This window comes from Acyrthosiphon pisum, chromosome A1, assembly GCF_005508785.2.
Source record: "Acyrthosiphon pisum isolate AL4f chromosome A1, pea_aphid_22Mar2018_4r6ur, whole genome shotgun sequence".
Taxonomy (NCBI): domain Eukaryota; kingdom Metazoa; phylum Arthropoda; class Insecta; order Hemiptera; family Aphididae; genus Acyrthosiphon; species Acyrthosiphon pisum.
In genome coordinates this window covers 78,054,719-78,070,161 of record NC_042494.1, presented here as the reverse complement: position 1 = coordinate 78,070,161, position 15,443 = coordinate 78,054,719, and the positions used below count along the sequence as shown (strand labels likewise).

General features: G+C 29.7%; 1 protein-coding gene across 6 annotated transcripts in view; it reads right to left on the bottom strand.

Annotated features, from left to right (window-relative positions):
* The window catches only part of LOC100166761 (small G protein signaling modulator 2), a 74,202-nt gene extending 58,913 nt beyond the window's left edge, over positions 1-15,289 (bottom strand). For 2 of the 6 annotated variants that reach the window (XM_008181271.3, XM_029487572.1), the window contains exons 1-2: positions 14,814-15,287; positions 14,450-14,493 (exon numbers count right to left, since the gene is read on the bottom strand). In XM_008181271.3, the coding sequence (XP_008179493.1) occupies positions 14,450-14,493; positions 14,814-14,832 (63 nt within the window). In that variant the 5' untranslated portion in view covers positions 14,833-15,287. Of the gene's footprint in view, positions 1-14,449; positions 14,494-14,813 lie in introns of all 6 variants that reach the window. The other 4 variants (XM_029487573.1, XM_016801540.2, XM_016801543.2 and 1 more) reach the window with 3 other exon arrangements.
* Between the last annotated feature and the right edge of the window lie 154 nt (positions 15,290-15,443).

Sequence of the window (15,443 nt, the reverse complement as noted above, 5' to 3'; positions counted from 1 at the left end):
TAAAATTTTATTGATATTTTTAGAAAAAAAACTAAAAAAAAATGGAAAATGAAAATGTCCGTAAAGAGCTCAAAATAAATCAAAATATTTTGAAAATGTTATGGTGTATAGAAAATGCTAAGATAAACATTCAGTCAAAATTTCATGTATCTACGGTCATTTTTTTTTAAAGTTACACCAAAAACCAAATTCAATTTTGTGAAAAATCGATTTTGCGTAAAAATTCCCGTTTTTCCTTAATTTTTCTTTTGTTTTTCCCGGCGCTTTTGAAAACTACTGGGAAATTTAAATTTTGACCTCCCCAATGCACCAACGATATTCACTTTCTGATCGAACAAGATACTGAAGTTGAAAATCGTAGCATTATTTCGACTAAGTAGTCGTGTACAGACACAAAAAAAAAATAAAAAAAACACACACATCATTGTAAAATCAATATATTCATCGTTCCACTCAGAATCTAAAAAACTAATAAAATCGGAAACTGAAAATATTCCTAATCAATTCAAAACAAATCAAAATATTTTGAAAACTTTATCGTGTATAGAAAATGCGAATACAAACAACCAGTCATGTACCTATTTCATGTATATCATCGTATATTTTATTGGCCTTAAATCCGGCAAATTGTGTTTATTAAGAAATAAAATGTATGTATATTGTATATACTCAGGAAAAGAATAGAAAAAGAGTAGTTTTTGGATCCCCCCCCCCCTTGAATAAATCCTAGTTGCACCACTGGTCGAGTGTAATTCGTCATTGAATACTTGGGTAAGTCACTGTAACCTATGTGTTAAATACTTAAATTTCAATTAAATGATAAATATTTATAATACCATTGCATACAAAAAACAATTATGAGCGAAGACCTAAACTAAATTGAGTCAGTATTAATTACTAAGTAAATTGTATGATATAATTGCACTATTAAGTTAATTAATTTTACTATTAGTAACACGGTAGGTTGACGCGGCCACAAGTGCTGTGGCCGGTCTTGGGAGAGATAACGAGAAACTGCACAGCGGGCCACTGCGATCATATCATATTAACTTCGATTTTCTCCCTCTTGGGCACGATTAAAGATACTATGGTTGCCCAACGATCCGTTATAAAAGTGCTATTAGTTATTACATTACCGACGATATGAATCCAAAAGTCACGTGATCTGGTCACTTTTTTAATCTATATACATCGCTCGGTAGCGTAGACATGATTTCTGAAAGGGGTGATAAAAAAAAATGATATAGCTAAATGAGAGGGGAAAATTGGAAAATCTCCCACCCTTTTAAAACTTTTTACCGAGGTAATAAAAAGCCAATTGGGGGATCTGACCCCCACGTCCTCCCCACCTTGCAACGCCACTGACATCGCTATACCGGTAGCAAAGTTAAATTTGTTAAAATGTTGTTTAATTAATTAGTAATTAATAAGATTCTTTTTTTGTTGTTTTCGTAATTTTCAAGACAATGTGTTTACCTTAAGGTTCTTATAAAAGAAAATTTTAGGAAAATCCACCGAAAAAGTAGGAAATCTATACCTACTTACAAAATAATTTGCACACTTTCATGATTTTGACGCATTTTGTTGAAAGCTTAAAAAAAATCATGCCTATGTATTTTCAATATATAAAAACTAAAAATCTTCAAAGTCAAATGTCTATAAATAAATCAAAAAGAGTCAAAATTTTTTGAAAATTGTGTAGTGTACCGACCTATTGAAAATAATAAAATAATTAATAAACATTACCTATGGTTATTCATTTTTTGAATTATAAAAAAAAAATAAAAAATCGATTTAGGAGAAATACTTAACTTACGGGTGAATACCCAATATGACGTACAATTTTGAACTTCAAACGCTCATAAATAATTAATTTGACTTTTCAGTAAACTATTTTTTTATATAAGGTAGGAAAACTTATGAAGAATGTTTAATCATTTTTCAAATCTTTGGTGTAAATAGAAAATTGTTTACGAATTTCCAACTCAAAATCGTTGCAGTTTTTTGTGATTGACAAATTTTGTCAAATTCTAACTTCAGAGTTCAGATGCTCATAAAAAATGTATGTGAATTTACGCTAAACTTTTTTTGAAATTACACTAAAAGCAACTTATTTAGTAGGTATTATAAAATAAAATACCTAATAATAACATTGGTAATATAATAATAATAATATAATTCGAGTATATGTATTATATTATATTTACCTTGTACAGTAGAGTCTCGCTAATCCGGACAATCTATATTTCGTACTTTAGTACTCATGTCTAATGTATATACTCGCTAATACCCATATCACAGAGTTTTTCAAGTGAGTTCAGTCTTATTTTCTATAATTTTTTTTTGCATATGTGATACATATATCTTAACTAGCTGATCCAGTGCACTTCGTTGCCCTTTAAATGTATCAACTCTTTATGACTCAAACTTTGTTCAATTCGTTATTTAATATTCAGTGTATGGTGTTCAAAACTTATCTTAACTTTTCTGTTGCCCGGAATAAAAATTCTGATTCACAGCAGTATATTATCAGGTAGGCAATCTACCTGCGGTAGTTTGCGGACCCCGTGCTGTTTGTGCATAAGTGTATGATTTAACTTTAGAGTATCAAAAATCAAAGTTATACCAAGTTTATCGTTTTTACTTAATTCCACCTACAGCGGATTAATATAATCAATTAATACAAAACCCTAACCCAACCGTACTGAAATCTGATGAATAAAAAAAAACAAATTTTAAATTGGCATATCTTCTGCTCAGAGGTCTAATCTACACACTAACATTCATTTTTATTTATATAAAAAGAAGAATGGGCTGAGAGAATGGTCAAATGACCAATGTTGGCCACGTCTTCTTCAGTAGCGATTGCGTTACGCAAGTGGATGAAGGTAAGTACTCGTCTGATCGTAACTTCGACTGATTGAAACGAATGAGATTGAGACGCTCCATTAATATTCAAGTTAAAAATAATAATAATAAATAAATATAATTCTCAATTCCTATAACCCATAGCAACCATTAATAAACAAAAAATTTCTATCGTAAATCTCAAATTTCTTATTTTAGCACCTACCGGGTGATTAATTCCCTTTTTAAATTAGCCTATGGCACTCACAAAGACCGTGGCTTTCTTTTGGTGAAAGAATTTTCGAAATCGGTTCAGTAGTTCCAGAGATTATTTTCGACAACGGTAACTAACGACTCCTTGAGGAGGATAAAGATCTTTATATAATAGTATAGATATAGATAATAATTAATAACAATAATAATGTGTAATGTAAAATTGTAAATAAATAAAATATATATTTTGAATTTGTATAAATACGTAAGGTGTTTTTTGTTTATATTTATTAGTAAGTTTAAAAAAACGTCATTCCATTTAATCCGGATTTTCGATAATCCGGATAGAGTCCGGTCACATCAAGTCCAGATTAGCGAAACTCTACTGCATTACATTTTCAAGTATTTTGACCAAGCAAAATATATTTATAATTAATAAAAAAGAATTGAAAGAATCAAGATGCACCGAATGATATTAATTTCAAATGCAATGTTTATGGCAATAAATTACTTTAATATAACGCTACACCCGCTTGTGTTGTCTCCGTCTTACAAATATAAAACATAGCAAAAACTGTTTTGCGGGGGTAAGAACCACTCAGCTGTAGTTCAAGTTATGCAACCAAATTTTCATACAGAAAGAGGAGAACATTGAGTGTGCAACGTTATTTTTAATTTGTCGATATCACAAATACGAAAAAAGTTCTTAATGTTGAAAAATTCATTATTTTTTGAGTTTTTCAAACTTCAATATCTTTTTTGATGGTTCTGATATTGAAAATATAAATGTATTGATTTTACAATGATGTGTGTTTTTTTTTTTAATTTTTAAATTCTGAGCGGAGCAATGAATGTATTGATTTTACAATTATGTAATTTTTATTTTTAAATTTTTTAAATTTTTTTGTGCCTGTACACGATGAGTAGTCGAAATAATTCTTCGATTTTCAGCTTCAGCTTCAGCTTCTTGTGAATCTGTGAATATAGTTGTGTAAACATATTATTATGGTGTACACTGTAGTAGGTACTGTACAGTGTACATTATAGTTAATATAACTAAAAACATCAATAATTTCTGTTGAATTCGTAGCATTTTCCCATTATTTGTTCTACAGTATTTATTTGATTCACCGTAAATTTTCCTTTTCTGAAACCTTCCTGGTATTCTCCAACTATATTTCATCTCCATATGACTTGAGTTTATTAAAAATAACGTTTGATACTACTTTTATGATGTCTCTAGTAGTGATATGCCTCTATAACTTCAGTTGCAGTTCACCCTTTTCTGTATATAGAGCATAAGACTGATAGATTCGAAGCTTTGGGTACTTTATCTTCCCTCAATACTCTTTTAACATTTTCTTCAAATTGTTTAGTCACCATTTTCCCATCCGTTTTGGTAACCTTAATGTTATTTTATCTTCTCCGGGTACTTCAACATTTTTTAGCATTTCAATAGATATTGTTTATTCATTTATCAGTTGTCAGTTGTCAGTTGTTCTATAGACTCTCCTTGTCCTGGTATGAATAGAATATAGTAAGGCTGGCGGTATTTAAAATGTTAATACCGGTATCCGGTATTTGTTTACTACCGGTATCTTCGGTATTACCAGTTATACGGTATTTTCGGTAATTATCGAAATAATTGTACCTCGGTAATTACCAAAAATACCATACCTCGGTAATTACCGAATATATCGTACCTTGGAAAATGTATTAGTGTTTGAAAATTTACAACTTTGAATAGGGTTATTGGCAGTGTTAGACATAAACACGGACTAAAATATCTTAGTCCGTGGGCAATGGACATAGATAATCAAAAAATTATCTAGATAGGATAACAGATTAATTCAAATAAAATTATCTAGATAAAAGATAATTTCAAGAAAAAATTATTTGTATACAACAAACTAGATAGCCGTCTCCTTCTTGTCATGGAAGTCGGCCGCCACCGTAGTACAAAGACGGCTATCTAGTTGTTGTATATATCTATGAGAGAATACTTAGATAATTTATTAAAAAAAAACTTTAGCTGATAGCTGATTATAAAATATATAATAAATTTACATTGATATTTCATTTATTTTATGTTACATAAAAAAAAATATTTAACCCTTTCAAGCCCACATTATAATTAAAATATTGAATAGAGATATATAGTATTTTAGTAAAAAACTTTTTTTCTTAGAATTTTGTCATTATAGTAATTGTATACCATATCTAATACCTAATAGTTTTGGGTTTTTAAATTTATCGGAAATAATATTGTTGATAACAAATGCGTTTTTTCTCTATATTGTGTTATATTAGGTATGTTATAATATGTTCTCTATATTAACTTTTTGTAGATCGACGGGTCATATTATTACAATGCAGTAAAATTGTGTGAATAAATATTGTATAAAAATAAAAATAAACTATTGAGTAGGTAAATAATTATCTAGATAATTTTAAAAAAAGACCATTTTTATTATCTAGATAAGATAATAGATAAATCATTTAAAAGTTATCTAGATGAGATAAAATATACGAAAAATGTATCTAGATAAATTACATAAATAAAGTATATTTTATCTAGATAATGCCTAACACTGGTTATTGGGGGATGGAGTGGCCGAGTGGACTAAGGTGTCGGTTGCGACGCGCACCGTCGCCGGTTCGAACTCGGCCACGGGCGATATTTTCTTCGGGCAATCACGATGTCCGGAGAGAGAGGCCGCCATCTCCCACCCGGACATGACAGACACCTATGGGTGCCCACTTGAAAATTCTGCCAAAACAAACACACACGTGTTCAAAACCTACAGTGCCCTCCCCATCACAGTTCCACAGGCTAATGACCTCAGAAGTCGAAGCCCAACCCCCCCCCAAAAAAAAAAAATAGGGTTATTATATTATTTAATTACGATTATATAAAATAATAAATATAGGTATCGGTATCCGGTAATTGTTTACTACCAGTATCTACGGTGTTTTCGATAACAACGGTAGGTAATTAATGATTCTCTGCATACTACAGGTATTCGAAAATACCAGCAGTCTTTGAATATAGTCTCAGACTTTCCTTTAAATTGCTTAAGTTTTTCGCTTTTATTTGTAATTAGTGTGCCGTCCGATTCTTTCAGGATAGCTGTTCTTGGTTTGTATCCGTTTTTCATGTTATGTGTTTCTTGTATGAAATGTTTATGCTTCTCTTTAAATTGTCTCTATGTCTTGAATGTGACTGTTTCCTCATTGCATTTTTTTAGACCAAATAGATCCAAATTAGCTTGATATAAAATAATGATACGCCCGGAGAAAAAGGTGTTACGATCCATTTTTGGCCCTAGAAGAAACCAAAATACGGGAGAGTACGGACGAAGAATTAAAGAAGAAGTTATAAGTATATTAGAGGATTCGTACATAGTAGGTAAGATGAAAAACCAAAAGATAAGCTGGGCAGAATACGTATACGGCGGGATTTAAACGGAATTCACGTTTGAACAGATAATCGGGCAAGTCACCAAATAGATACGTACTGAAGAGAAAAAGACCATTGGATCGTCCAAGAAAACGATGGATGGACAGAACACAGAGTCCATGAATACGTTACTGTGATGGGAATATATTTTAACGATGAAGAGATAGCTACAAACAGTGACAAATGGAGAAGAGTGGTAGTTGCGGTGATGGACCTGAACGGTCTATACCAAAAGAAAACAATCCATTATCAACAAATAAATTCCAAAATATCGCACAAAGAAAATTAATAAATTCCCAATAGATTTCAAGATGAAATCTGTCTAAGAAGAATCAAGACTATATTATACATATTTTTTACAGCAGTTTAACCACTTAAATCCCCTTGAAAAAATTCTAGCAGTCCCTGTAGCGATTCCCGGTAATCTGATATGACGTATTTAAAGTATTAAACATAAATGGTGTCTTGACCTAGTAGCTATTTGACCTAAAATTCTAATAATCTCAAAAATAAATAAATATTATATTTAATTATGCTAATTATTAAAATAGGTAAATACTTCCTTCAAACGATTTGTGTATATATGTCGCATCCATTTAGTGAAATCGCTCATTTCATGAAGTGGACATCCACTTCATGAAATGTATCCATTTAGTGAAATTGACTTTTTACTACACCATATGGACAATTTTTTAACCTCTTCATGAAGTGGATGAAATTCATTTTATCCACATTGTGTAAAATTACTATTATGCATGAGTATTTTTGGTATTGGGTAATTGTACAATTTATGGTATTTGGTAATTGGGTTTTAAATAAATATAAAAGTTGCTTGTTATAATCTGTAACTCGTACATTGTATAAACTAGTTCGTCAGTCGATCTGGTAATTTCAAGATAAGATATAAAATGACTGTACGGATATATAGTAATATACAGATGTAGATACAGATAGCGTATGATCCCGTTGACAATTGTCTGCCAGTCTGTCTTATACCTGCAGTTGTTGGTAGTTATTGACATACTAATACGTTATTTTATAAAATAATAAAATATGGAAAAAGTATTATTTTATGAAAAGCTGCAAGAATATTATGTTACGAAGCCGAAGAAAAAACCTTTTAGTCAAGAGGAACAAATTCAAATGATCATCGAGATTGAAGCTGCTAAAACTAAAACGTAAGAATTTATTTAATTAAATAAATAAAAACCATAATATCAACATTACAAAATATGAGAAATATTATTAAAATAACACGAATATAATTTATTAATCGTATGTGCTATAATTATAAAAAAAAAATTAAATATCCATACAATTTTATATTTACTGTGTAAATTAATAATATAATGTAACTTATATAGCGTATGTAATAATATCATTATTATTATTACGTTTATCTATATTATATTGTATTATATCTTATTGTGAATAGGCCAATAATATCAAACTTTTAGGTAAGAACATTATCTATTCTCTCGTTGGTTTTTTACGATATCTTAAATATTTAATAGAAGAATATTTAATATTTTTCATACTCATAATTTTTTTGATATTTTTAATGTATTTTTTAAAGTGATCACATATATAAAATAAAACTGAATACATTCTTACGCTCAGCTCAAATTCTAAAACATAATATCCATGTAATTTTTATACACAGTAATTTTTTATAATTATTATACTAGTATTTAATTACTTCGACGTTAAAAAATATACTTAATTAAATTGATAAAAATTATAAATGAAATTATCTATTTTTTTTATCTTTAGATGTACGAAAACACGCCGAGAGTATTATTTACTCGCCACATATATACAGTGTTTAAAGTTGCGGTCCAACATTTTTTGATATACAAATCTACTGAAAATGAAGAAAATATTAGGTAATACAATGACAATATTATTTTATAAAAAAATATAATTTTTAATAACTTAAATTTTATTTATAGGTATATTGTAAGCTATGAAGATTTATACGACAAAATAAAGAGCTTTCATATAAATACTGGGCATGGTGGAAATGTCAAACTTCGAATGGCAATACAAAAAGAGTACTACATTCCGAGACCAGCTATCAACATTTTTTTAACAGTATGTCAAACTTATAGCTGTAAGAAGTCAATGAACCGCAAACTCGTTATTAAACCTATTACATCAAATGATTTTAACGAAAGAGGACAAGTGGACCTAATTGATTTTCAGTCTGTTCCAGATGGAAAGTATAAATGGATACTTAACTATCAGGATCACAATACAAAATGTATATCCCTCCGTCCTATGGAAAGTAAAAGGGCTATAGAAGTCAGTATTCATTTGCTAAGTATTTTTCTAACATTTGGAGCGCCAAGCATTTTACAAAGTGATAATGGCCGAGAGTTTGTTAATTGTGTAATCGATGAATTAAAACAACTTTGGCCGGAGTGTGTTATTATACATGAGCGGGCCAATCAAGACGTTGAACATATGTTAAGAGCATGGATGCAAGACAAAGTGTCCCAGAGATGGTCAATCGGTCTTCAATTTGTTCAGTGGCAAAAAAATTGTTCATTTCACCGTACTATTGGTAGAAGCCCATATAATGCGTTATTTGGAAATGACCCAAAAGTTGGATTGACAAGTTCAAGACATCCAAATAATTTTGTACAAACTATTACGACTGAAGAAGACATTGAAGAAATTGAAGAGATTTTACAATGTTCAATGGTTAATTATACATGTGGTATATGTAAAATTGAAATAAATGAAGTGGAAAATCAAGATGAAGCTGGATCTATTAGGTATGTGTAACTTATGTAGAAAAAAAGAACAGATTAAAATGCAACGAAAAAAAGGTTCTGATAGCATTAAAAAATTTGCTGAAAAAATGTTGCAGGTAAATTTTTAAATAACACAATTTTAAAAATAAAATAAAAATATTTATAATTCTCTATTATAGACTAGTCATGCAGCTGTTCTAGACCTTGAAGTTAATGATTGTGTGGTAATGGCCGTTCCAAAAGTCGACAGAGGGCCTACAGATCCACCAAATATTATATGTTTAGTTGTTGAAAAAAAAAATAAACTATATAAGCTAGGAACTAAACATGGAATGATTAAAGGATGGTATGGAGGAGATTGTTTAAAAAAATGTGAGACATTTTTAAAGAGTGACGAGATTGATTTGGACAAAGAGCTAACTGTTCGAGAAACTGTGACAGTCATAACAGGGGGACAAGGTTTTTCTTCTTGTTCATGTAAATCGAAAAGCCCATGTCAAACATCAAGATGTGCCTGTTTTAAAAAAAAAAATGTTGTGCAATAGTCGTTGTCATAACTCTCAACCTTGTAAAAATAAATAATAAAATATAGAATTAAGTTTAAGAAAATATATAATTTTAATTATAATTATAATTAATTATAATTTTTAATTTTCATATTTATTTATATTTAAAGGCTATATTATATTATACCGTATTATTATACATATTAATAGTAATAATAATTTTACACAACGTGGATAAAATGAATTTCCTCCACTTCATGAAGAGGTTAAAAAATTGTCAATATGGTGTAGTAAAAAGTCATTTTCACTAAATGGATACATTTCATGAAGTGGATGTCCATTTCATGAAATGAGCGATTTCACTAAATGGATGCGACATATATAATAACTACTCTCAGTTAAATTTGTTTATTTTTCTCACAAATATATTATACCTAATAGTACATAATCTTGTAGAAAAAAAATAATATTGAATTTACCTAAAAATGTGAAGCGATTACATTTCTACAATTTAAATAATTACACATTTAATTTGTATCTATCAAGGTATCTATATTTTAGGTTTATCTACTGTAATTAACTTATTATTTTATAAAAATATTTGATACACATTTAAACAATTCAACAGGTAGGTAATTAATAATTGTAAATTGTACCTGTATGAATACATTATATGTTTTCACCCCTGCCTATTTGTTAGTATATACAGTGGCGAGGCGATCGAACTATTTTCAAACAAGGAGCAAAGATTTTATTCTAACCACCCACCCACCCACTCAATATTGAATATTTTATGAAAAAAATTGCGTTAAATTAAATTATGTTTATTATTTATTCAACATTTATGTATAGGTACAATGACAGTACATTCTTATAACGTTTGAAGTTAATAATATACATAGGTAGCTTCTAGTTTATTATTTTCTTATTTAAGTTATTTTTTAAGATTCTGATCGGAACAAAACAATGTTGGTCTCCGATTTTCTACTTCAGCATTTTTTTGCTGATAGGAAAAAAAATATAGTATGTTTTTTTTGGGGCAGGGGAAGGGTAGAAATAAAAAATTTGAGTTATTTTCAAAAACGTGATAAAAACTAAAAAAAATAATGAAAAAAGGTGGGTAGGTGGACATCGCTCGGCCGTACAGTTTTAACTACAAAATCATTTTTGAATATTAAATTTGATAAATATTGTCAAAAATTGAACTTTAAATATATATAAAAAAAAATTAAGCTTTTGTATTTTTACACTGCTATTTAAGCAATATATCAGGAGCTTTGTAATAAACTTTGATGCTTCTTGGCCCAACAAATACAATTTTGTTGAAATGTTTAGAAAACAATTTTTAAATTGCCCGTAAACAGTTCAAAAAACGCTAAAATATTCTAAAAATTTTATCAAGTATAGGAATTGATAAAATAAACATATGATATACATGTGTATATAAAATGCTAATTTAAACAACCAGTGAAATTTGCATGTATCTACGGTCATTTGTTGTAGAGTTATACCAAAAACCAAAACCATCTTTGCGTAAAAATTCCCGTTTTTTCTTAATTTTAGATTCTGAGTGGAACGACGAATGTATTGATTTTACAATGATGTGTTTTATTTTTTATTTTTTATTTTTTTTTTGTGTCTGACTTCACCTTTTAGGACAGTAAAAGTGCTGGGATTGTCTTCAACAGTATCTTTTTTGATAGGAAAGTGAATCTAGTTGGTAATTTGGGGGGTTAAAAGTAAAATATTTCCAATAGTTTTCAAAAGTGCCGTGAAAAACAAAAGAAAAATTAAGGAAAAACGGGAATTTTTAAGCAAAATCAGTTTTCGAGAAAATTGATTTTGGTTTTTGATGTAACTTTAAAATGAATGACTATAGATACATGAAATTTTCACTGGTTGTTAATATTTCCATTTTCTATACAAGATAAGATTTTCAAAATATTTTGATTTGTTTTGAGCTGTTTACGGACATTTTCAGTTTCCAATTTAATTAGTTTTTTTTTCTATGAATGTCAATAAAACTATTTGTTGAGTAAAAATACTTGAAAATGTAAAACAAGGCTCCTATTATATTGTTACAATGACATTTGAAAAATATTAAAAATCCTTAGTCACAGTTTTTTTTTATTAGCATTTAAAATTCAAAAATTGACAAAATATGGAAAAATCACGAAAATTAGCTAATTATTTTGAGTTAATAATTCGTAAACATTTTTCTTTTTAGAACTAAGATTTTAAAATGTAATACAAGATTCCTTATAGGATTATCTACCTTTATCAAAAAAAAAAAAATATCTGTAAGAAACTCAAATTAAATTTTTATGAGCGTTTGAAATTCATATTTTTACAACATTTGATATTCACTCGATTTCTTACGTAACGATTTTCTTATTTTGTTGTAATTAAAAAACAAATGACTATAGAAGCTTGAAAATTCCACTAAATGTTTATATTAGCATTTTCTATATACGATAAAATTTTGAAAATAATTTGACTCTTTTTGAGCTGTTTACGGACATAGTAAGTTTTCAATTTTTTTAGTTTTTTTTCTATAAATATCAATAAAGTTTTATCTATTGGGCCAAAAAGTGTAAAAATGTAATACAATTAAAAAATAAATTAGTCATTTTAAGATCAAATTTGGACGCAATTACATATTAAAGAACCTGGAATAACTATTTTAGATATTTTGTTGTGATTGTATAATATTATTTGTGGGTACTTGGAACTTCTAAAGTTTACTATTATATATCTATGATAGTACCACGGTTTGTTGTTGATGTATAACGCGTTACCAAATGGATATTTTGATCTGGTTAATTTGGAATTTATTATTGATACCTATTATAGGTCAATTTTTTTTTAATACTATAGATAAGTATATCTATAATAGGTATGTCTAATACCTAGACTGACAAACCGTCTCCGCTCAGAATCGTTTTTCTTATACAGTGATATTATATCATTGAATTCAAATTTAATACTATCCATTATACAGTGACCCACTTGTAACCTACTGTACAGCAGAGCGACATCCACTTACCCACCTTTTTCTTTTTTTTTTCCAGCGCTTTCAAACACTATTAGGATTTTTTAGAATTTACTTAATGATTGAAAAATTAAAACATAGTTTTTCATAAATATTTGATATTGTAACCCAAATCTCTAAAAGTATATTCACACAGTCATTTTTATAGACATTTTAAGTTCAAATTAGAATACAATTAGATATGTACCTAAACCAAAAATAATGTTTTTAGTTATTTTTTTGTAATTTAAAAATATTATTCGTGGGTAGGTACATAAAACTTTTAAAGTACAACAAATTGAATGTTTTCGACAAAGCAAATTTAATATACTGTTAGTATAAATTACTTTAATAGCAATATTATAAAATATACTTATAGTAATATAGGCAGACCGTCTTCGTTCCGTTTCGGTTTTGGTGTACAATGATTTTGTATCATTGAATTAACATTTAACACATCCATTAAAATGACCCATTTGATATCTAATGAACAGCAGAGAGGTACCCATTTGCTACCCTTTTTTACATTAGTACTTCATTAATTCTATAGTATATTGTGTACAATATATGTATGCTAAAAATGAATACTCACTACCCAATACCCACCCACCCACACAAATTTTGGAGGAGCGGCCGCTCCTCTAGGCCCCCTTCGCCACGCCACTGAGTATATAAATTAGTATAATATATATTTGCAAGTATGGTGGGAGACTATATACTGCACCTGATACAAATAATAAGTATGTGCATATATTTGCACGACTGCTTGTATGTATAGCGACATGGCGTATTATATATTATAATATGATACATGATACCAAAAACGTAGTTATTTGTTTAAATAAAAACGAAAATTATTTCTACATCAAATATAATTTTTTATGATTTATAAATCAATATTTGTATGACACAGTTAAATTTTTAAACTGCCTATATATATAGGTTGAATGTGGTCTAATAATATAACTATATATAATATTCCTAACTAAGTCTAAGTTAAAGTTAAATGATTTTCAGTTTTCATCATTATGTAAGTACTATGTACTAAAAGTAGAATAATATATGTATATATACTATATAGGTATTTTACACAACAATTTTATTTCCAGCGGACAGTGAGATATTTTCGCAAAAAGATTCCAAAATAAAAATTTAAAAAGTTTACAGTATAATTCTTTTGTCAACTGGTAATTATCGCACCTCAAAGAGATTAACTCATTGCTGGTTAATGGTTATGCATACGATATCGCCCCTGCGAAAAACTGATAATGTGAAATGTTATCACATGTTATAACATTATAATATTGGTATACGGGCGTCGGGCGGATGGCGGCATCGATGTACTAGCTGTTGCGCACAAAATACAGAAGTAAACACGAATTATTTAATATACTTTTTAATGCTTTCAAGCATAACAGGAATTGTAAACAATATTAATTTTGCGAGAGGCGAAAGTTGAACTTTAGAACGATCCCGCAAATTCATGAGGCACGAACTTTAATACCGAAATATCTGTACGACTGTATATACATTTTATGCTCGATTTTATATGTCTATAGTTTATAAATATATTATGTATACTATATTACTTCAATAATAACGAGCATTTTATATTATATATATATATACGTACCTCTTTCTTCACATTTTTGATGAGTTGCTCCTTGAATTTTTTACCTGAAAAAAACAGAAAAAAATACTACACTCCCATATGTTTGCAAACGTACCAAGTATACATAATGCAAGGTGTTCAAAAAGTGCAAATTTATGTAACGTAAATACGTATATATTATATTATGTTTTATACACACATATTGTGCAGGTACTTATTTCAGATTTATACACTTTTCAAACCCCTTATAGGTACTTTGTATGATATTAGTATTATTATTATGGGCATGTTTTGTTCGACACCACTCGGGGTCCCATCGTTGCCACGAGTGAGCACGAGCGGTGGTCGAAAAAGATTTTCCCATATGTCACGGTCTCAGACGTACTGGTGTTGTTAGAGTCCATCGTCGTCACCGCAGATCGATGTACAAAAAGGGACGAAATCACGGCATTCAACAAGTGACTGTGGCGATGATTTTAGACACCTACCAATTAGGCTTTTTTTTAATTTATTCCTTGGCCGCGGTGCGATACCTATTTAATATTTGTTAATTATAATAATATCGACGCGACGACTGGTCAGAAAACGTTGGCGTTAGTAGTGGGTGGAACTTTGGAATGGAAAAACGTCTTTAGCTGCGTACTACAAGAACAAACACTCCGCAGTCTACTGTCACGCGCAATACGTATCGAACGACCGCGGTGGTGACGACGGGCGGACTGACTGATTGACCGACGGACGGGCAAAGAGATAGGTCGCACGAACAGTCGACACTATCGACAGAAACACCGCGGTCGACGAGGGCTGACTGGCGGACGGCCGATGGGGGACCGCCCACCGACCGGAGTGGACTACTGTGAGCAATGTAGTGGCGACAACGACGCCACCGGCGGGGTAACTCATAGTGACGTAATATTATTATACGGGGTAACAGCGGTGGCCAGTGATATGCGAATCCTATCGAACGGACCGGCAATTGGTTACAGCCGCGATTAAGAAATACTGGATACGCAAC